Source organism: Coregonus clupeaformis, chromosome 31 (assembly GCF_020615455.1).
Source record: "Coregonus clupeaformis isolate EN_2021a chromosome 31, ASM2061545v1, whole genome shotgun sequence".
NCBI classification, from domain to species: Eukaryota; Metazoa; Chordata; class Actinopteri; order Salmoniformes; family Salmonidae; genus Coregonus; species Coregonus clupeaformis.
Window position 1 is genome coordinate 22861603 of NC_059222.1, and position 24857 is coordinate 22886459.

Sequence of the window (24857 nt, forward strand, 5' to 3'; positions counted from 1 at the left end):
CTGCAGGAGGGACTGGTGCACTTCACAAAATAGATGGCATCATGAGGAAGGAAAATTATATTGAAGCAACATCTCAAGACATCAATCAGGAAGTTAAAGCTTGGACGCAAATGGGTCTTCCAAATGGACAATGACCCCAAGCATACTTGGCTTAAGGACAACAAAGTCAAGGTATTGGAGTGGCCATCACAAAGCCTTGACCTCAATCCTATAGAACATTTGTGGGCAGAACTGAAAAAGCGTGTGCGAGCAAGGAGGCCTACAAACCTGACTCAGTTACACCTGCTCTGTCAGGGGGAATGGGCCAAAATTCACCTAACTTATTGTGGGAAGCTTGTGGAAGGCTACCCGAAACGTTTGACCCAAGTTAAACAATTTAAAGGCAATGCTACCAAATATTAATTGAGTGTATGTAAATTTCTGACCCAATGGGAATGTGATGAAAGAAATAAAAGCTGAAATAAATCATTCTCTCTACTATTATTCTGACCTTTCACATTCTTAAAATAAAGTGGTGATCCTAACTGACCTAAGACAGGGAATTTTTACTAGGATTAAATGTCAGGAATTGTGAAAAACTGAGTTTAAATGTATTTGGCTATGGTGTATGTAAACTTCCGACTTCAACTGTATGTGAGTTGTTCAGTGGAGAAGAAGTTTGGCTCCCTCCTGTGGCCGCTGAAATGCCCTGCAACTACAAGTAAGATTGCCACCCCCAATAATACCATGAGACTTTGGACTTTCCTCTATCGTTGTGGACGGCTAGGCTTCTGTAGGTAATAACACATGAAAAACCATAGGTAAAATGTCATGGATCTAGCATTGATACAGGACCCCCCACGTACATACAAAACTGATGGGCAGGGTGATGTGACTCACAGTAACCTGTTGGAGTTGGTCTGTTGGGCTTGTACTCCATGTGGTTTGACCTCTCTCCTGCAGATTCCCCCTGGAAGTCTCATCTACAGTTCCCCTTCTGCTCCTGCTTCAGACGTAGCACCTGCAGCTGCTGCCTAAGCACACAGTCACACACAGTCACACACAGTCACACACAGTCACACACAAATAAATTATACATGAAACAACGGAAAAAGTTCATTTAAAAGTACAAACTAAGATGTTGTATTTTCTGTTTGAGTGTTTTCATGGTATTGTCTATAAGCCTGTGTGTGTGTGTGTGTGTGTGTGTGTGTGAAAGTGTTTGCCTGCCTCAACATGGGATGATTGTGTCTACATGGCACACTCCTCCCTGGTCTTGGAGGTGGCAGTCTCTTGAAACAGGGCGCTGCTGTGTTTGAAGTACTTCTTGTACTTCTCTCCACCCTCGCGGGGTAGATCCTGCGGAAGCCACCAGGGTGTTTGGCCGATAAAAATACATGCACTTGATAAAAAGCAACATTGTGCTACAAACATATATTATGATAAATAGATTTGAAACTTGTATCTCATTATGGTAAGTGGTGAAATAAGTATAGCCAGTTATAATTGTAATGGCTTAGCTGATAATAACAAAAGAAGAACAATATTTACATGGCTCAAAGAGAAGGAATAGAATATCTATTGTTTACAGGAAACTCATTCAACAATTCTAGATGAAGTTGTGTGGGAAAAGGACTGGGGGGGGGGGGTGAAATGTACTTCTCCCATGGGCAAAGAAACACAAAAGGGGTGATGATATTAATTAACAGTAATTTCGATCCAAATGTGCAAATTGTCCAAACAGATCCGCAAGGTAGATGGATGATTTGAAATATGTTATTGGACCATAAACAGATATGGCTCCTTAACCTTTACAGACCAAATAATGATGATCCACACTTCTTTGACAATATATATAATAAATTATCAACCCTGCAAGCAATACAAGACTCTATTAATATGGTGGGAGATAATAATACTGTTTTAAATAGCTCAACGGACCGTAAAGGAAATCACACTACAAACTATCACCCTCATGCTCTTAAGGAAATCATGAATGTTATAGATACATTAGAACTAGTAGATATATGGAGGCTTAAATATCCTGACCTAGTGAGATATACAGTGGGGAGAACAAGTATTTGATACACTGCCGATTTTGCAGGTTTTCCTACTTACAAAGCATGTAGAGGTCTGTAATTGTTATCATAGGTAACTTCACTGTAAACACATTGTATGATTTTTAACTAATTAATTTGCATTTAACTAATTAAAAGTATTTGATCACCTACCAACCAGTAAGAATTCCGGCTCTCACAGACCTGTTAGTTTTTCTTTAAGAAGCCCTCCTGTTCTCCACTCATTACCTGTATTAACTGCACCTGTTTGAACTCGTTACCTGTATAAAAGACACCTGTCCACACACTCAATCAAACAGACTCCAACCTCTCCACAATGGCCAAGACCAGAGAGCTGTGTATGGACATCAGGGATAAAATTGTAGACCTGCACAAGGCTGGGATGGGCTACAGGACAATAGGCAAGCAGCTTGAAGCCTGTTAAGGTGAGGGATCAGCCCACTCTGAAGCTACCATTGCTGCGGCAATGACAGGCCCGCTGAAGTTTGCCAATGACCATCTGGATGATCCAGAGGAGGAATGGGAGAAGGTCATGTGGTCTGATTAGACAAAAATAGAGCTTTTTGGTCTAAACTCCACTCGCCGTGTTTGGAGGAAGAAGAAGGATGAGTACAACCCCAAGAACACCATCCCAACCGTGAAGCATGGAGGTGGAAACATCATTCTTTGGGGATGCTTTTCTGCAAAGGGGACAGGACGACTGCACCATATTGAGGGGAGGATGGATGGGGCCATGTATCGCAAGATCTTGGCCAACAACCTTCTTCCCTCAGTAAGAGCATTGAAGATGGGTCGTGGCTGGATCTTCCAGCATGACAACGACCCGAAACACACAGCCAGGGCAACTAAGGAGTGGCTCCGTAAGAAGCATCTCAAGGTCCTGGAGTGGCCTAGCCAGTCTCCAGACCTGAACCCAATAGAAAATCTTTGGAGGGAGCTGAAAGTCCATATTGCCCAGCGACAGCCCCAAAACCTGATGGATCTGGAGAAGGTCTGTTTGGAGGAGTGGGCCAAAATCCCTGCTGCAGTGTTTGCAAACCTGGTCAAGACCTACAGGAAACGTATGATCTCTTTAATTGCAAACAAAGGTTTCTGTACCAAATATTAAGTTCTACTTTTCTGATGTATCATATACTTATGTCATGCAATAAAATGCAAATTAATTACTTAAAAATCATACAATGTGATTTTCTGGATTTTTGTTTTAGATTCCGTCTCTCACAGTTGAAGTGTACCTATGATAACAATTACAGACCTCTACGTGCTTTGTAAGTAGGAAAACCTGCAAATTTGGCAGTGTATCAAATACTTGTTCTCCTCACTGTACATGGCGGAGACTCAATCAAGCTAGTCGTCTAAACTTCTTTCTTATGTCATTCTTGTTGGCATCAAAAGTTTAAAAAGTGTTGATAGGGGACAGAATGCGGTCGGACCATCATATAATTGGCATATACATTACTCTGACTGAATTTCCACGTGGGTGAGGATATTGGAAATATAATCAAAGCCTATTGGATGATAACTTGTTTTTAACTAGGACAGAGGAATTTATAACTGATATTTTCCGACATAACATAGGTACAGCAAATCCCCTTATTGTATGGGACACTTTTAACTGTGCCTTTAGAGGCCATGCAATTCAGGACTCATCTTGAAAACAAAAGCTATTTAGGTCAAAAGAGTCCATACTAACAAAGGAAATAGAAGGTCTAACAGAACAGTTAGATGGCAATAAAAACTGTAACATAGAGGCTCAGAATAAATTAGAGGAAAAACAAAAATAAATGGAGAAACTTATTCAAGAAAGATCAAGTGTAATATATTATAAGAAATAAAGAAAACTGGATGGAATATGGGGAAAAATGCACCAAATTATTTTCTAATCTTCAACATAGAAATGCTACCAAAAATAATTTACTGAAACTGGTTGCATATGACAGAGTCACCCATGATTCACCAAATTATATTTTGAAGGACGAAGCAAAGTACTTTAAGCATATGTTTTCGTTTCAGTCGCCTCCATCTCCTCTAACTGAAGCTAATTGTAGATAATGTAAAATTAACAGCCAAACAGAAAGACTCATGTGAAGGTGAAATTACAGAGGAGGAACTTCTGGATGCAATTAAATACTTTAAGTCCGGGAAAACTCCAGGGTTGGATGGCATACCAGTCGAGGTATACCAAACCTTTTTTGATATACTCAGAGGACCGTTATTAGCATGTTTTAACCACTCCTATGTAAATGGTAGATTATCAGACACTCAAGAAGGAGGTCGGATTTCATTATTACTGAAACAGGATACAAGTGGGAAATATAAAGATCCAGTCGATTAAAAAAATTGGAGGCCCCTTACACTTCAGTGTTGTGATGCAAAAATTATAGCAAAATGTATAGTGCATATAATTAAAAAGGTATTTTCGGACATCATTCTAATCACACAGGTTTTTTACATGGGCGATTCATTGGCGACAATATAAGGCAACTACTGGAAACAATAGAACACTATGAAAAATCTGGGAACCCAGGCCTGCTATTCATAGCGGACTTTGAAAAGGCATTTGATAAAGTACGACTGGAGTTTATATATAAATGCCTGGAGAATTTCAATTTTGGAGAATCGCTTACAGTGGGGAAAAAAAGTATTTAGTCAGCCACCAATTGTGCAAGTTCTCCCACTTAAAAAGATGAGAGAGGCCTGTAATTTTCATCATAGGTACACGTCAACTATGACAGACAAATTGAGGAAAAAAAATCCAGAAAACCACATTGTAGGATTTTTTATGAATTTATTTGCAAATTATGGTGGAAAATAAGTTTTTGGTCACCTACAAACAAGCAAGATTTCTGGTACTCACAGACCTGTAACTTCTTCTTTAAGAGGCTCCTCTGTCCTCCACTCGTTACCTGTATTAATGGCACCTGTTTGAACTTGTTATCAGTATAAAAGACACCTGTCCACAACCTCAAACAGTCACACTCCAAACTCCACTATGGCCAAGACCAAAGAGCTGTCAAAGGACACCAGAAACAAAATTGTAGACCAGGCTGGGAAGACTGAATCTGCAATAGGTAAGCAGCTTGGTTTGAAGAAATCAACTGTGGGAGCAATTATTAGGAAATGGAAGACATACAAGACCACTGATATTCTCCCTCGATCTGGGGCTCCACGCAAGATCTCACCCGCAAGATCATTTGTCAAAATGATCACAAGAACGGTGAGCAAAAATCCCAGAACCACACGGGGGACCTAGTGAATGACCTGCAGAGAGCTGGGACCAAAGTAACAAAGCCTACCATCAGTAACACACTACGCCGCCAGGGACTCAAATCCTGCAGTGCCAGACGTGTTCCCCTGCTTAAGCCAGTACATGTCCAGGCCCATCTGAAGTTTGCTAGAGTGCATTTGGATGATCCAGAAGAGGATTGGGAGAATGTCATATGGTCAGATGAAACCAAAATAGAACTTTTTGGTAAAAACTCAACTCGTTGTGTTTGGAGGACAAAGAATGCTGAGTTGCATCCAAAGAACACCATACCTACTGTGAAGCATGGGGGTGTAAACATCATGCTTTGGGGCTGTTTTTCTGCAAAGGGACCAGGACGACTGATCCGTGTAAAGAAAAGAATGTATGAGGCCATGTATCGTGAGATTTTGAGTGAAAACCTCCTTCCATCAGCAAGGGCATTGAAGATGAAACGTGGCTGGGTCTTTCAGCATGACAATGATCCCAAACACACCGCCCGGGCAACGAAGGAGTGGCTTCATAAGAAGCATTTCAAGGTCCTGGAGTGGCCTAGCCAGTTTCCAGATCTCAACCCCATAGAAAATCTTTGGAGGGAGTTGAAAGTCCGTGTTGCCCAGCGACAGCCCCAAAACATCACTGCTCTAGAGGAGATCTGCATGGAGGAATGGGCCAAAATACCAGCAAAAGTGTGTGAAAACCTTGTGAAGACTTACAGAAAACGTTTGACCTGTGTCATTGCCAACAAAGGGTATATAACAAAGTATTGAGAAACTTTTGTTATTGACCAAATACTTATTTTCCACCATAATTTGCAAATAAATTTATTAAAAATCCTACAATGTGATTTTCTGGATTTTTTTTCCTCATTTTGTCTGTCATAGTTGACGTGTACCTATGATGAAAATTACAGGCCTCTCTCATCTTTTTAAGTGGGAGAACTTGCACAATTGGTGGCTGACTAAATACTTTTTTCCCCACTGTATAAAATGGGTTAAAATCATGTATAGTAACCCTAGGTGTAAAATAGTAAATAATGGCTATTTCTCCGAAATGTTTAAACTGTCAAGAGGAGTGAAACAAGGTTGTCCACTATCGGCATATCTATTTATTATGGCCATCAAAATGTTAGCTATTAAAATCAGATCCAACAATAATATCAAGAGATTAGAAATCCAGGGCTTAAAAACAAAGGTGTCATTGTACTCTGATGATTCATGTTTTCTTTTAAATCCACAATTTGAATCCCTCCACAGCCTCATAGAAGATCTAGATACATTTTCTAGCCGCTCTGGATTACAACCAAATTATGATAAATGTACTATATTACGTATTGGATCACTAAAAAATACAATTTTTACATTACCACGTAGTTTACCAATATAATGGTCTGATGGTGATGTGGATATACTCGGAATACATATCCCAAATGAAATAAATGATCTCACTCCAACAAATGTTAATAAAAAGTTAACAAAAACAGATAAGATCTTGCTACCATGGAAAGGTAAATACCTGTCAATTTGTGGAAATATCACCCTGATTAACTCTTTAGTATTATCCTAGTTTACCTATTTGCTTATGGTCTTGCCTACGCCTAGTGAACAGTTTTTTTAATTAAATGAGAAAAGAATATTCAATTTTATTTGGAACAGAAAGCCAGACAAAATTAAATGGGCCTATTTATATAATGAATATGAATTCGGAGGACAGAAATTATTAAATATTAAAGCTTTAGACCTATCACTAAAAGCTTCAGTCATGCAAAAGTTATACTTAAATCCAAACTGGTTCTCTAGAAAATTAGTAAGATTGTCTCACACCATGTTCAAGAATGGCCTTTTTCCCTTTATTCAGATTACAACCTCTCACTTTCAGTTATTTGAAAAGGAAATCTTCTCCCAAATATCACTATTTGTAAAACAAGCCATAGAAAGTTTGCTGCAATTTCAATTTAATCCTCCAGAAACGACAGAATAAATAATGCAACAAATATTGTGGTTAAACTCAAATATACTAATTGATAAAAAACTGTTGTTTAAAAAAGGTATAATCTTCGTAAATGATATCATAGGTAGGACTGGTGGAGTTATGTCGCACATGCAGCTAACAAAAACATATGGAAATGTCTGATCTACCCAAAATTACAACCAAATAATTGCAGCATTACCGCAAAAATGGAAGAGGAAAGTGGAAGGGGGAAAAAGTAAGGAACTTGTATGTCGGCACTGCATTAAAGAACATAATTGGTTAAAGATAATTGTCATAAATAAAAATGTATACCAGTTTCATTTAAGGACCAAAGGATTGACAGCCGTCCCATTTAGATTGCAAAATAGTTGGGAAGAGATTTTTGACGTACCGATTCCATGGCATAGTGTTTATGAACTGGTACGCAAAACGACGGCGGATTCAAAACTTAGAATCTTTCAATTTAAATGATTATACAAAATTCTTGCTACCAATAGAATGTTATTTATATGGGGGATACAATCTTCCCAGCTCTGCAGATGTTTCTGCAAAGAGACAGAATCACTCGATCATTTGTTTTGGTACTGTCCATTTGTAGCTTGTTTTTGGTCACAGGTCCAGGAATGGCTGAAGGATTGCAATATTTACCTGGAGCTAACGCTGCAGATACAGTGGGGGAAAAAAGTATTTAGTCAGCCACCAATTGTGCAAGTTCTCCCACTTAAAAAGATGAGAGAGGCCTGTAATTTTCATCATAGGTACATGTCAACTATGACAGACAAAATGAGAATTTTTTTTTCAGAAAATCACATTGTAGGATTTTTAATGAATTTATTTGCAAATTATGGTGGAAAATAAGTATTTGGTCAATAACAAAAGTTTCTCAATACTTTGTTATATACCCTTTGTTGGCAATGACACAGGTCAAACGTTTTCTGTAAGTCTTCACAAGGTTTTCACACACTGTTGCTGGTATTTTGGCCCATTCCTCCATGCAGATCTCCTCTAGAGCAGTGATGTTTTGGGGCTGTCGCTGGGCAACACGGACTTTCAACTCCCCTCCAAAGATTTTCTATGGGGTTGAGATCTGGAGACTGGCTAGGCCACTCCAGGACCTTGAAATGCTTCTTACGAAGCCACTCCTTCGTTGCCCGGGCGGTGTGTTTGGGATCATTGTCATGCTGAAAGACCCAGCCACGTTTCATCTTCAATGCCCTTGCTGATGGAAGGAGGTTTTCACTCAAAATCTCACGATACATGGCCCCATTCATTCTTTCCTTTACACGGATCAGTCGTCCTGGTCCCTTTGCAGAAAAACAGCCCCAAAGCATGATGTTTCCACCCCCCATGCTTCACAGTAGGTATGGTGTTCTTTGGATGCAACTCAGCATTCTTTGTCCTCCAAACACGACAAGTTGAGTTTTTACCAAAAAGTTATATTTTGGTTTCATCTGACCATATGACATTCTCCCAATCCTCTTCTGGATCATCCAAATGCACTCTAGCAAACTTCAGACGGGCCTGGACATGTACTGGCTTAAGCAGGGGGACACGTCTGGCACTGCAGGATTTGAGTCCCTGGCGGCGTAGTGTGTTACTGATGGTAGGCTTTGTTACTTTGGTCCCAGCTCTCTGCAGGTCATTCACTAGGTCCCCCGTGTGGTTCTTTGATTTTTGCTCACCATTCTTGTGATCATTTTGACCCCCACGGGGTGAGATCTTGCGTGGAGCCCCAGATCGAGGGAGATTATCAGTGGTCTTGTATGTCTTCCATTTCCTAATAATTGCTCCCACAGTTGATTTCTTAAAACCAAGCTGCTTACCTATTGCAGATTCAGTCTTCCCAGCCTGGTGCAGGTCTACAATTTTGTTTCTGGTGTCCTTTGACAGCTCTTTGGTCTTGGCCATAGTGGAGTTTGGAGTGTGACTGTTTGAGGTTGTGGACAGGTGTCTTTTATACTGATAACAAGTTCAAACAGGTGCCATTAATACAGGTAATGAGTGGAGGACAGAGGAGCCTCTTAAAGAAGAAGTTACAGGTCTGTGAGAGCCAGAAATCTTGCTTGTTTGTAGGTGACCAAATACTTATTTTCCACCATAATTTGCAAATAAATTCATAAAAAATCCTACAATGTGATTTTCTGGGAAAAACATTCTCAATTTGTCTGTCATAGTTGACGTGTACCTATGATGAAAATTACAGGCCTCTCTCATCTTTTTAAGTGGGAGAACTTGCACAATTGGTGGCTGACTAAATACTTTTTTCCCCCACTGTAGCACTATTGGGTGATCTGAAAAGTCATAGTCAATCGATCAATAATATAATAATACTTTTAGCAAAAATGTTTATTTTCAATTTACAATCTGTAGAAACAATGAGAATAGAAGGGTTCAGAACTTTTGTGAAACATCACAGTACAGTTGAAAAGTATATGGCAAATAGAAATCCAACATGGATGGTGTTAAGAGATAGATGGGAGGTGTTGAATGGAGCTGAAGGATGGGACTAATAACAACTAACAACAACTAATAACAACAAGATAACTAATGTAAAGCATACTGTGTCCATAATAAGTATATACAGTTGAAGTCGGAATTTTACATACACTTAGGTTGGATTCATTAAAAATAGTTTTTCAACCACTCCATACATTTCTTGTTAACAAACTATAGTTTTGGCAAGTCGGTTAGGACATATACTTTGTGCATGGCACAAGTAATTTTTCCAACAATTGTTTACAGACAGATTATTTCACTTATAATTCACTGTATCACAATTCCAGTGGGTCAGAAGTTTACATATGCTAAATTGACTGTCCCTTTACACAGCTTGGAAAATTCCAGAAAATGATGTCATGGCTTTAGAAGCTTCTGATAGGCTAATTGATATCATTTGAGTCAATTGGAGGTGTACCTGTGGATGTATTTCAAGGCCTACCTTCTAACTCAGGGCCTCCTTGCTTGACATCATGGGAAAATCAAAAGAAATCAGCCAAGACCTCAGAAAAATAATTGCAGACCTCCACAAATCTGGTTCATCCTTGGGAGCAATTTCCAAACGCCTGAAGGTACCACTTTCATCTGTACAAACAATAGTACGCAAGTATATACACCATGGTACCACGCAGCAGTCATACCGCTCAGGAAGGAGACACGTTCTGTCTCCTAGAGATGAACGTACTTTGGTGCAAAAAGTGCAAATCAATCCAAGAACAACAGCAAAGGACCTTGTGAAGATGCTGGAGGAAACAGGTACAAAAGTATCTATATCCACAGTAAAACGAGTCCTATATCGACATAACCTAAAAGGCCGCTCAGCAAGGTAGACGCCACTGCTCCAAAACCGCCATAAAAAATCCAGACTACGGTTTGCAACTGCACATGGGGAGAAAGATCGTACTTTTTGGAGAAATGTCCTCTGGTCTGATGAAACAAAAATATAACTGTTTGGCCATAATGACCATCGTTATGTTTGGAGGAAAAAGGGGGAACTTGCAAGCCGAAGAACACCATCCCAACCGTGAAGCACAGGGGTGGTAGCATCATGCTGTGGGGGTGCTTTGCTGCAGGAGGGACTGGTGCAGTTCACAAAATAGATGGCATCATGAGGAAGGAAAATTATGTGGATATATTGAAGGAACATCTCAAGACATCAGTCAGGAAGTTAAAGCTTGGTTGCAAATGGGTCTTCCAAATGGATAATGACCCCAAGCATACTTCCAAAGTTGTGGCAAAATGGCTTAAGGACAACAAAGTCAAGGTATTGGAGTGGCCATCATAAAGCCCTGACCTCAATCCTATAGAACATATGTGGGCAGAACTGAAAAAGCGTGTGCGAGCAAGGAGGCCTACAAACCTGACCAGCTCTGTCAGGAGGAATGGGCCAAAATTCCCCAAACTTATTGTGGGAAGATTGTGGAAGGCTACCCGAAACGTTTGACCCAGGTTAAACAATTGAAAGACAATGCTACCAAATACTAATTGAGTGTATGTAAACTTCTGACCCACTGGGAATGTGATGAAAGAAATAAAAGCTGAAATAAATCATTCTCTCTACTATTATTCTGACATATCACATTCTTAAAATAAAGTGGTGATCCTAACTGACCTAAGACAGGGAATTTGTACTCTGATTAAATGTCAGGAATTGTGAAAAACTGAGTTTAAATGTGTTTGGCTAAGGTGTATTTAAACTTCCGACTTCAACTGTAGGTTATAGGTTGAGAGCTTTTGTGAAAGAGCACAGTTAGAAAGATACGGCAAAAAAATAAAATAAAATAAAACTTCTGCTGCTCTGTTTGTTGATTTATCAAAGGCTTTTGATTCAGTTGACCATGAATTGTTGCTAGCTAGACTCAGTAACATTGGTCTCAGTGAAGGGGCAGTAAATTGGTTTAGGAACTATCTTTCTGACAGAACACAATGTGTATATGCTGACAATCACAAGTCTAGCTTTCTTGAGATTAATAGAGGTGTGCGCCAGGGTTCCATTTTAGCTACTGTGTTTTCGCAATTTTTATTAATGATTTGGGAAATGGGATGCAACCAGCAAAGTTGCATCTATATGCAGATGATACAGTCATATATTCATGTGCTCCTTCTGTGGTTCAGGCTGTTGAAAAGTTCCAGACTGCTTTTCAGTCACTGCAGGCCTCCCTTCACGGTCTCAAACTGGTCTTGAATGTACAAAAAACAAAATTCATGATCTTTACCAGAGCTCACACTCAGCCAGAGAAGGTTAGCATTGTCACATCTGGTGGCTTATCCATTGAAAAAGTGTTATCCTACAAATACCTAGGTACATGGTTGGATGACAAGTTGTCCTTTAAAGTTCATATGGATAGTCTTGTGAGGAAGCTTAAATTGAAATTGGGTTTTTATTTTCATAATAAGGGTTGCTTCCCGCTTATGGCTAGAAAGAAGCTTGATCAGGCCACTTTTCTCTCTGTAATTTATTATGGTGACCTGTTGTATATGCATGCAGCCTCCTCTGTCTTACAGAGATTGGACTCTGTTTATCATGCATCCTTGCGCTTAATTACAAATACCAAGTCACTCACCCACCATTGCACCTTGTACCAAATGGTGGGTTGGACCTCACTTTATTTGCGCAGAACGCTACATTTGTATGTGTTCATCTACAAAGCCCTTTTAGGTAAACTCCCTCCTTACCTCTGTAGTCTGGTCTCCTTCACCACAGCAGTTACCATACCCGGTCTGCCAGGTGGCTGCTACTTAAAGTCCCCAGGACATTTACAGTGTAAATGCCTATTTTAGGCTGGATCATGTTGTTGAATTGTATTGTCTTATGTTTTAATTCTGTAACGTATTAATTGTTGCTGCCTTCTTGGCCAGGTCTCCCTTGAAAAAGAAACTCTGGGTCTCAATGGGCTTTCCTGGTTAAATAAAGGTTAAATAATTTTTTTATAAAATACATAAATAAACCACCATGAGAATAAATCCTTCCAAAAATCCAATATGGTTCAGAGCAGTGAGAGAAAGATCCAAAAGCCATACCCGGCTTGCAACAGGTGCAAAGTGCATTTCAATGCGCCTCCTGTGTCTAATACTAGACTATCCTGGCTAGCATCAGAAAGGTTAGGGTTTACGCAGAGTGTGTTTTAAGCTGGTTAATACATTGGGGAGCTGCTGCCTGTTCAACTAGGCTACACGTGAGTCACACCTATCTGATACAGTGCCCAGCAGGTAATCTCCTTTTGTCCACTGAACCAAGGGAGCCAGGGAAGCGGAAGGAGAGCAGTGGGCTAGTGTTACCGGAATAGCAGCACCAATGTGTCGCCAGTGATTATGTTATGGCATGTTGTCTGCTTCTGCTATTGCAAAGTTCTACCTATTGTATGCCTTTTAGATTTCCATTGGTTGTCATCCTCTATGGCCCTTTTTTCATCTGCTATTGTTTGCCAATGGAAGGAAGCGTTTTGCACCTTCAATCACACCAGCTTGACCAAGTATTCTGGCAAACACAGGAGATTGTTGCATAATTCAACCAACACATCTATATGAAACACTGTTGTTCGTTTCCCCAGAAAACGGATTAACTGAGGAGAAAGAAGCCTGTTGGCTGCATGCTACATACACATATCTGAGTGCGCTACAGCAGGTGCAGGGATTTGAAAGTTAATTATGATTATCCCCCATCCTTTTATCTATCCTGGGTGACAGTGTGTTTTTGCTTCAGCTGAATTGTCATTGTTGAAAACAGAAACAGTCCAAAACCAAGGCTACCTGAAGCCCTTTCCTATTGGATAGTGCTATATTGACTAGTGACATGCCACTAATTGACATCAGCAATATCCACACAGTCACAACATAAGACCAACCCTTTAATAAATGGGGACAGGTCAATATCCCACTTTAATGAGGGAAGAGGCTATCTCCAATTTCATATTGTGAAATCTCCCCATCTGTCAGTCTACTGTTGAGTTCCATAAAATAGGCATCCTAAAAAGATCAAAACGGGTTGTTGTAACAATATCCCTTTTCATGTGTAACAGAGCATAATACAATGTAACTGTTACAGACATTTTGTTTTGTTTTTGGCATTATCTAGTGGCATTTATTTTCATCTTCAGGCCTATTTGATACAAGCTAACAAGATTGCGAAATCTTATTATGATTAGGCTAGTAATCTAGGTTACTGATCACTTTGAATATTTTTGTTCCATTGTCTAGATAAAAGGGAAATTAAGTATAAGCCTAGCTGACAGTAGACTGGCCCTTTAAACTCCAAACTTCACTTCTGATTGGTCGTGGCCAACGCCCTGAGAGACTGCATTTCCCAAATAGCCCTACGGTTGATGATGTTTGTGCGCAATTGAAATGAATACATCGGACAGTATTCTGAGTTGACGTCTGAGTTGCGATCTTTATATATACACAATCTATGGTTGCGACACCGCTGAGTTGAACAAGCAGTGGCAGTCCAAACTTCATGTAAGTTCAACCATTTAATGTCTTATGTTTTTTGTTAAACAGCATTACAAATGTGATCGTAATAATGACATAATTGCGTTTACTTTCACATTCGTTTTCTCCTGTGTTTTATTTGTGGCCTTGTATGGTTTGTTATGGCTTGATCAAACATAATAAAACAATCTCGAATAATCTATTGGGTTAGATTGTTTGACAATCAAATACAAATAATTCTGAAAACAGTAGGTCTATGTTAAATATGAGGGTCTGGTGGGAAGCATAAACATTGCACAACATATTTTAAATGAAAGTGAAACTTAAGTTTTGCAAACAACGCAATAGTGTAATGCAATTTCTATGTGATATAAAATTGTTGGCCTTCTAATAAACAACCGACCCATCGACAATGTGTGCTGCCAGAGAAGATACATAAGGGTTAAATTGACAAAATAAATTATGGTTTATGGAAGTTGCACCTGCTGTTAGTTTTAAACCATTAAATGTTTTATGCTCATGTTTGGCCTATGTGTTTTCATTTTGTTATATTCTCAATTTCAGAACTCAGAATGGAGAGCCTCGAAACTGCAGCCAAAATGGAATTGTCAACAAACTTTTCCCAGGTTCTGTTTCAGGAAATCCCCAACTCATATGCATCAAATGTTGCCTTGACTTGCTGCTACACTCTGACAGCAGCCATCCAACCGAATCCCAGAGACTGGGTGGGGATATTCAAGGTGAGATTATACACTGTTTTGTCATGAATATTCATTAGCAATGTTTCCTCAAAAAAATGTCGGCATTGAGCAAATGTCATGTCTGCTGAGTGCAAACTTGAATGTTGTGAAATATCTGTGCAACTTCCTGCTCGTGTTTACTGTGAACACTGAGGCTGTACCCGCTTTAAGTTAGTTTCAGACAGTGGGCAAGTAGGCTACTGTGGCTATTTGATCATAATGTAGGCCTACTAGTGGCCTATCATCAAAAACAATGGATAAAATACCTCCCATAACATTTTAACATGGAAATCCATGTTCTAGCATTCATCCTACAATAGCAGTCAATGTGTGGTGTTCAATGTAGGCCTACATTCCATTACTTAAAAAAAAAACATGCAGGGCTTGACATTAACCTGTTTATCCACTTGTCCTTCAGACAAGGAGGTGACAGAAAATGTGTTGTTTGATGCAAGAAACCACTTTACAAAATAGAATGCATTATTATTCCCATACCATTATCACAGAGAATCAGACGAATTATGCTACCCTCTGCCTATTGGCTACTTATCTTATTCAAGTCTGTCTCAGAATACAACACTGCCCCTTTAAGACAAAAAAAAAAGCTCTTTACCAGACTTGCTTTTCAAAGATGTCTAGAAATGTACACGTTTTGTGCTCTTTTAGGAAGCAAATCACTCCCCCATTGCTGACTACAAAGTATCTATAACTGGGCTAATAACTAACTAGCAAAGGATATGAACAAATGCGCACACGTGGCTACATGAAGCTCTCGCTTTGATCTCAAAACAAGCACATCTACTCACGACCACTCATGCTGTAAACACAGTCCAGTTCAAAGTCAATGGCACAGATCCATGTATGGCAATGGTCTATTTGCATATAGTCCTACTGCAGCTCTGTTTGGTTATGCCATACCGGTCTGTGTAGAGTACGGCTGAGTCGTGAGTGTCAATGCAATAAAATCCTACTCCGATGTGTTCTGCCTACAACAAAATCTCTTGCATAATTGGTTTTGTTTCGGTATGTTGCATTGAAAGTGACTAATATTACGTTGATTTGATCACAATTCCCACAGGAAAGGGAAACATTGATAGTGTTAACTAAGGGGGGAAAACTCTAGAAAGTTGAGTGAAGTTCTTCTGTGCATCTGCTGATATTTCTTCTGCACGGCAGTACCGGGGAGCTGTGCAGTTAAGAGGGAACAATGTTCATGAGTGATCTGTTTAATCCACAAAGTAAATAACCTATATTAAACAATAAATATCCAGTCTGGAATGCCTCCCTATATGTTGTCAGTCATAAATGTGTTATAACTGGTGTATCATTGTGCAGGTGGGCTGGAGCACCACAAAGGATTATCACACATTTGTGTGGGTAGAACCATCATTGGATCTGATAGGACAGGAGCCAGTCAGAAAACAAGTGTTTTTTACTGGTAAGACCATGTGTGGACTTTATCCTCAAACTTTTCAACTGACATGAACTTTGATATGAATTATTGTGATCAATTTATACTGAACAAAAATATAAACACAACATGCAACAATTTCAAAGATTTTACTGAGTTACAGTTCATAAGGAAATCAGTCAATTGAAATAAATTCATTAGGCCCTAATCTATGGAAGTAACATGACTGGGAATACAGATCTGCATCTGTTGATGACAGATACCTTAAAAAAAAAAAAAGAAGATAGGGGCGTGGATCAGAAAACCAGTCAGTATCTGGTGTGACCACCATTTGCCTCATAAAGAGTGACACATCTCCTTTGCATAGAGTTGATCAGGCTGTTGATTGTGGCCTGTGGAATGTTGACACTCCTCTTCAATGGCTGTGCGAAGTTGCTGGATAATGGTGGGACCTGGAACACGCTGTTGTACACGTTGATCCAGAGCATCCCAAACATGCTCAAATGGGTGACATTTCTGGTGAGTATGCAGGCCAAGGAAGAACTGGGACATTTTCAGCTTCCAGGAATTGTGTACAGATCCTTGCGACATGAGGCCGTGCATTATCATGCTGAAATGGCATGACAATGGTCCTCAGGATCTCATCACGGTATCTCTGTGCATTCAAATTGCCATCAATAAAATGCAATTGTGTTTAATGTCCGTAGCTTATGCCTGCCCATACCATAACCCCACCACCACGGGGCACTCTGTTCACAACGTTGACATCAGCAAACTGCTCGCACACATGACGTCATACACGTGGTCCGCGGTTGTTATCTTGGCAAAGGAGAAAAACTCACTAACAGGGATGTAAACAAATTTGTGCACAACATTTTAGAGAAATAAGCTTTTTGTGCACATGGAACATTTTTGGGATCTTTTATTTCAGCTCATGACCAACACTTTACATGTTGCGTTTATATTTTTGTTCAGTGTAGGTTACTTTTTATTGATGATACCTGTAGGGTATTAACTTTAAATTTTTATTTGATATTAAAGTGATCAATATTATTCTGGGGATTACACTGACAATTATATTGTGATTCTGATAGCATACTACTTGCCAAAGGATAACGCAGAGTTCTATCAGTTCTGCTATGTTGATAGCAATGGCCAAGTGAGAGGAGCCAGCACCCCCTTCTGCTTTAAAACCCCAGGGGAACAAAGCACAGACTGCAGTCTTGAAAACGACCTCTTGGTGATCACAACTCAGGTACAATACAATCCACCATTTCTAACATTGATTGTGTTTTGAAGACCATGCTTGAAATACTTTTCTTAAAAATGCAGCACTCTCTGTTTGGCTTGCTTAGTGGCTGGTTCAAGGTGATGATGTTCCTCACAAAAACATTTTAGCTAAAATTATCCGTAGGAGAGGTTATGTACGTACATGATTTGCATTTCTGAATCTAGGAAATGGTAGAGCAACGTGAGAGGGAGAAAGAAGAGCTGGTCATGGAGTTGGGGCAACTGAAAGAGCAAAATGACACTCTGAGAAGTGCCCTGAAAGAGCAACAGCAAGAGATTGATCACCTCAAGGTTTGTTTTCAAGTTATTTGTTCCAACAGCTGGTCATTTCTAGCGCCTAGTCAAGTGTGTGAATAAAAATGTGAGGTAACAGAATTGTAACATTATTTCTGCAGCTGTCAAAAGAGGAACTATACCAGGCAGACGGGAACATGGAGAAGCAGCAGCAGAATGCAAGAAAGCATGAAGAACTGACACAGAACGCTAAACCAATGGATGACTCACACAGAGGGCAGGAGGTAATATTTGGTCAATTTTGTGTCTATAACACAGTTATCACAAACCATCTGACAACTAAGAAACAACATATTGAAACATCAATGCTTTTGAACATAACTTGTCTTGGGTGGAACTACACTGAGTGTACAAAACATTAGGAACACCTGCTCTTTCCATGACATAGACTGACCAGGTGAATTCAGGTGAAAGCTATGATCCCTTATTGATGTCACCTGTTAAATCCACTTCAATCAGTATAGATGAAGGGAAGGAGACAGGTTAAAGAAGGATTTTGAAGCCTTTAGACATGGATTGTGTATGTGTGCCATTCAGAGGGTGAATGGGTAAGACAATGGAACTATCCAAACAATTTAAGAGGTTATGGACATGATTTAAGCATCTCTGAATCTAGGAACAGGTGGAGCAAAGTGAGAGGGAGAAAGAAGAGCTGACCATGGAGTTGGGGCAACTGAAAGAACAAAATGAGACTCTGACATGTGCCTTAAAGGATCAGCAGCAAGAGGTTGACCGCCTCAAGGTTTGTTTGCAAGTCTATTCTTTCCACAAGCATTCTTACTTCTGGCCCCTAATCAGGTTGAGAGGGTTATGAATTGTATATTGTTTCTGTAGGAATCGACAGAGAAACTGGTACAGTTAGTGAGCAAACTGGAGCAACAGCAACAGAATACTAGAGAGCATGAAGAACTGACACAGAATGCCAAATCAATGGATGAATCACAGAGAGGACAGAAGGTAACTGTCACAAACCAATTTCCCATTTGGGACTACTAAAGAACTACTAATACTACTTCTATTACTATTGAGTGAATTTTGTATCTCAGTGGTAACAAATGATCTGATCTGACAGCTGTAGGCTATGCACTATACATCTAAAAACCATCAATGCTTTTCATTGTATCATAACCTCTTTTTCCACTTTCTCTGAATTCATGTCTTGTTTCTCTGTCTCCTTGTCTTGTTTCTAACTCTTTCTTTCCATGAATGGCTCCAGTCTCTGACCCCCATTCATGAAAAATATTTGGGGAATTTAGTGTCAAAACATGTGACAGCTGTATGTATACAATCAATATTTTTCAATGCTACTTCTACTAGTTTTCCTCATTTCAGTCTGGTCTTGTCTAACTTGCTATTTCTTTTCATGAATGGCTGCAGTCTCTGACCCCTATTTGTGAGAAATATGAAAGAGCGTTGATCAAGATCAAACAGCTAAAGAAAGAGCGAGAGGAGTTAAGAGGAAAGGTTGAGGTCCAAAGTGTGGAGATGGCACAGTGAGTCAATCTTGTCTGGAGCAATCCATTCAATGCATGGGGACATAGTCTCCCCTTCAGAATACCGCTCCAGTGATTAAAATCAAATATTTTCTCATGATGTCATCTGGTTTAGGAATGTTTTGACAATTGTGTCACTTGATGTGGTCCCCTATGCTCCTGTGTATACAGGCTGAGCCCAAGGCTCAAAGAATCTGAGCGAGAGTCACACAGACTGAAGGCTCACATTCAGCTTTTACAGGTCTGCACATCCAGCAAAGTAATATAAAGTGAACAAATGCCTATAACACACAGCATTTTAAAATTTGAAACTCAGAAAATCCAAATCATGGATTTTTATAACATTTCCAGGTGGATCTCCAGAGCAGTGAGAAAGAGAAGAAATGTTCTGCCCTAAAGGAGCAACAGCAAGAGGTTGACCACCTTAAGGCTTGTTTCCAAGTCGTTTGTCTTTCTAGCCCCTAATCAGGTTGAGAGGGTTATGAATTGTATATTGTTTATGTAGGAATCCAAAGAGGAACTGGTACAGTTAGTGAGCAAACTGGAACAACAGCAACATAATACTAGAGAGCATGAAGAACTGACACAGAATGCCAAATCAATGGATGAATCACAGAGAGGACAGGAGGTACAGTTGAAGTCGGAAGTTTACATACACTTAGGTTGGAGTCATTAAAACTCGTTTTTCAACCACTCCACAAATTTCTTGTTAACAAACTATCGTTTTGGCAAGTCGGTTAGGACATCTACTTTGTGCATGACAAGTAATTTTTCCAACGATTGTTTACAGACAGATTATTTCACTTATAATTCACTGTATCACAATTCCAGTGGGTCAGAAGTTTACATACACTAAGTTGACTGTGCCTTTAAACAGCTTGGGAAATTCCAGAAAATGATGTCATGGCTTTAGAAGCTTCTGATAGGCTAATTGATATCATTTGAGTCAATTGGAGGTGTACCTGTGGATGTATTTCAAGGCCTACCTTCAAACTCAGTGCCTCTCTGCTTGACATCATGGGAAAATCCAAATAAATCAGCCAAGACCTCAGAAATTTTTTTGTAGACCTCCACAAGTCTGGTTCATTCTTGGGAGCAATTTACAAATGCCTGAAGGTACCACGTTCATCTGTACAAACAATAGTACGCAAGTATAAACACCAGGGGACCATGCAGCCGTCATACCGCTCAGGAAGGAGACGCGTTCTGTCTTCTAGAGATGAAAGTACTTTTGTGCAAAAAGTGCAAATCAATCCCAGAACAACAGCAATGGACCTTGTGAAGATGCTGGAGGAAACAGGTACAAAAGTATCTATATCCACAGTAAAACGAGTCCTATATCGACATAACCTGAAAGGACGCTCAGCAAGGAAGAAGCCACTGCTCCAAAACCGCCATAAGAAAGCCAGTCTACGGTTTGCAACTGCACATGGGGACAAAGATCGTACTTTTTGGAGAAATGTCCTCTGGTCTGATGAAACAAAAATAGAAATGTTTGGCCATAATGACCATCATTATGTTTGGAGGAAAAAGGGGAACGCTTGCAAGCCGAAGAACACATTTTTACATTTTACATTTTAGTAATTTAGCAGACGCTCTTATACAGAGCGACTTACAGTTAGTGAGTGCATAGATTTTTTTTTCATCCTGGCCACCCGTGGGAATCGAACCCACAACCCTGGCGTTGCAAACGCCATGCTCTACCAACTGAGCTACATCCCTGCCGGCCATTCCCTCCCCTACCCTGGACAATGCTGGGCCAATTGTGCGCCGCCCCATGGGTCTCCCGGTCGTGGCCGGCCACGACAGAGCCTGGATTCGAACCAGGATCTCTAGTGGCACAGCTAGCACTGCAATGCAGTGCCTTAGACCACTGCACCACTCGGGAGACTAACACCAACCCAACCGTGAAGCACAGGGGTGGCAGCATCATGCTGTGGGGGTGCTTTGCTGCAGGAGGGACTGGTGCACTTCACAAAGTAGATGGCATCATGAGGAAGGAAAATTATGTGGATTTATTGAAGCAACATCTCAAGACATCAGTCAGGAATTTAAAGCTTGGTCGCAAATGGGTCTTCCAAATGGACAATGACCCCAAGCATACTTCCAAAGTTGTGGCAAAATGGCTTAAGGACAACAAAGTCAAGGTATTGGAGTGGCCACAATTTAAAGGCAATGCTATCAAATACTAATTGAGTGTATGTATACTTCTGACCCACTGGGAATGTGATGAAAGAAATAAAAGCTGAAGTAAATCATTCTCTCTACTATTATTCGGACATTTCACATTCTTAAAATAAAGTGGTGATCCTAACTGACCTAACTGACCTATTTTTACTAGGATTAAAATGTCAGGAATTGTGAAAAACTGAGTTTAAATGTATTTGGCTAAGGTGTATGTAAACCTCTGACAACTGTAGCTGTCGCAAACCAATTTCCCATTTTGGAATACTAAAGAACTACCAGTACTACTACAACTAATTCTCAGTAGCAGTAAAAAAGCATCCAATCTGACAGCTATAGGCTACACGCTATAGAGCTGAATAACATAAATGCTTTTCATTGCAACATAACCTATTTTTTCCATTTTCTCTCTCTCCTTGTCTTGTTTCTAACTGTTTCTTCCCATGAATGGCTCCAGTCTCTGACCCCTATTCATGAAAAATATTTGGTGAATTTAGTGTCAAAACATGTGACAGCTGTATGTATACCATCAACATCTTTTTTCAATGCTACTTCTATTATTTTTTCCCACTTTCTCAGTCTCCTTGTCATGTATGTAACTTCCTATTTCTTTTCACAAATGACTGCAGTCTCTGACGAATATTTGTGAGAAATATGAACGAGCGTTGATCAAGATCAAACAGCTGAAGACGGAGCGAGAGGAGTTGAAAGGAAAGGTTGAGGTCCAAAGTGTGGAGATGGCACAGTGAGTCAATCTTATCTGGAGCAATCCATTCAATGCATGGGGACATAGCTATCTAGTCCAATTCCTTTCCAGTCATATCATGATATCATCCCTTTTTTTTTTTTTTTTTACACTTTTTTTTTTTTTTTTTACATAATGTGGTTCCTCATGCCCCTGTGTCTGTGTAAATAGGCTGAGCCCAAGGCTCAAAGAATCTGAGCAGGAGTCCCACAGACTGAAGGATCATATTCAGCTTCTACAGGTCAGCAAACTCAGCAGAGTAATCAATGTGATTGAATACCTGTAACATATGTACACTCTTTAAAATACTTTTTGGCCAATTCATTCAATGATTTGAGAAAAACAATAAATGGAACCTCATGACCCTTTCCAGGTGGATCTCCAGAGCAGTGAGAAAGAGAAGGAGAAGCTTTCTGCAGCGCTGCACAGAGGGTGTGGTGTTACACATGATCTAGAGGACCTGAAGACTGAGAACAAGGCCTTACGCAGAAGCCTGTCAGAGCAGGAACAGCAGCCACTGCAGATGGTGGACAGTGATTTGAAGGCGTGAACAAGTTGCTAAAAGAACCATGTCATTCCCCCTACACACCATTGTGCAATGTAATACTGTAGTCTTCTTGTGTCTCTCCAGGTGCAATACCAAGCCCTTCTTGGCCAGCTGCAGGAGGCTCGGACACAGTTGCGTAAGGAGCTGCAGGCTTCCAACAATACCCGCAAACGTGCAGAGCAAGCAGAAAGGGAACTGAAGGAGGTCAAGGAGTGCATGGAGAGCACGGCCATGACGTCTGATCAGATGAAGCAGAAGAGCAGCAAACTAGAGGTGCTTTGAGAATATCTTATACTATTGAATTTTCCAATCCAGCGATATGATTTTTGCTAACCAATATGTTGTTTGTTCTATGAAGTTAGTTGACCTGTGAGAGGAAATAAACAGAGAACACACTAACCTTGTTCTCTTGGCTGATCACAAGTTGCCTGTTTTCTCCTCTCAGATGCAACTTTCAGAGTTACACGGAATCATTGAGGAGAAAGAAAACATGGCAGAGATCGCTAAAGTAGAGAAAGAGGAGTTGTCCAGAGAAAATCAGGTGACTGCTATGAATTGTGCTACTATTTACTAGTCATTGAATTATTTACTTTACAATAAAATCAGGGACATTCGCTTACCTTGGGGTTTTTCCAATATATTCCGTCTGTCAGGATCTCAAAAGAGATATTGAAAGACTTCGCAAGGAATTTGATGACGTCCAGGCTGCTCAAGTGCCCATGCAGCATCCCAACCCGTATGGCTCTTCAATGTACCCCACCCCCACTCAGGAGCAGCAGCAAGATGCACTGGATGACTCTCTCCACTTTGGGAACCCATATGAAACCCCAGGTAATCCCAATTCTCCAGCTACTCTAAAATATTCCAAAATGAACACCACTTGTACCTCACGGACACACCTTGAAAAATAACAAGTTCAATTATGACTGACATACGATTCTGTTTGCAGGCACTGCTATAAACCTGGAGGAAGAGGTATGTAAAGTCATTCCTATGGTACACATGGTATTAATAAAGCGTACATATTTACAAGAACATACGCAAGGGATTTGGGATCGAAGGGTTGATTTCATACTGCTCTATCCACAATCATTTCTGTGCTACAGTATAGTTAACTGAATCTAGTCAAGATACAATATTATTACCACTTCAAGACCTGTGCCTGTCCCACAGTTGTCCTTGGAGTGTCGTCACTGCCATGAATCCTTCCCCGGCATCACCCAGGATGAGCTGGAGCTGCATGAGCAAAGCCACAGAGTGTGCCCCTTCTGCACCCTTATCTGTGACGGAATGGCGCAGGCTTTATATGAAGACCACGTCTACAGCCATGAGGTGTAGAGATGCCACTTCCTCACAACCCGGAGAGTTGCTGTGAGTTGACTACTCATTAAAGAAAGCTGATACTCTACTAATTATTTTTGTAAGAGGGGGGGGGGACAAATAAATATGGGCTAACAACCCATCCAGGACATTATATATAAACCAACATTTATAGTCCCCTGTTCATTACTGTAAATGTCCTCTTACCTGGTAAAATAAGGTTTAAGAATTAAATGTCCGGTAAATCCGTAGCTAATTGATTTTGCCTGAAATGTGTCATACTATATCTGATATTTGTTTGATGGCACTTAAGACTGTCCATTCTTAATTTTGGTCTTGGAATAGAGATTTGCCTCCATTGCTGGGTGATAGGAATGTATTGCATTGCTATTTAATGGTTTCCTATGTTTACTCTGTTATAATCTCTGCTGAACTATGTTTACTTTGGATAATTGCACTAAACTGACTTTCTCCCCTTAAAGCTGCTGATAATATGTATACATAACGTGTTGCATAATAGAGTAAAATGATTAATGGTCAAATGATGCCCTCTGATAATGTAACAGTTGAAATGGGATTCATGTGGGAAGCAACAAATAAAGTTTTCTTCACAGTTGTGTTAACATGGAAGTAC

General features: G+C 40.1%; 1 protein-coding gene across 5 annotated transcripts; it reads left to right on the plus strand.

The window, feature by feature from the left end:
* The first annotated feature begins 14078 nt into the window (after positions 1–14078).
* On the plus strand, positions 14079–24846 carry LOC121547270 (calcium-binding and coiled-coil domain-containing protein 2-like). 5 transcript variants are annotated; one of them, XM_045209802.1, is made up of 21 exons: positions 14079–14226; positions 14764–14939; positions 16275–16377; positions 17445–17605; positions 17806–17931; positions 18036–18158; positions 18551–18676; positions 18769–18891; positions 19151–19210; positions 19312–19427; positions 19599–19668; positions 19779–19841; positions 22069–22128; positions 22241–22356; positions 22528–22597; positions 22730–22900; positions 22988–23176; positions 23349–23444; positions 23557–23734; positions 23853–23878; positions 24077–24846. In XM_045209802.1, the coding sequence occupies exons 2-21, from the start codon at positions 14772–14774 to the stop codon at positions 24239–24241; spliced, it is 2310 nt and encodes a 769-aa protein (XP_045065737.1). In that variant the 5' UTR covers positions 14079–14226; positions 14764–14771; the 3' UTR covers positions 24242–24846. The 5 variants fall into 5 exon arrangements, with proteins under 5 accessions (XP_045065737.1, XP_041714377.2, XP_045065738.1 ...); XM_041858443.2 differs by lacking the exon at positions 22069–22128; XM_045209803.1 differs by lacking the exon at positions 19151–19210.
* Positions 24847–24857: the final 11 nt, after the last annotated feature.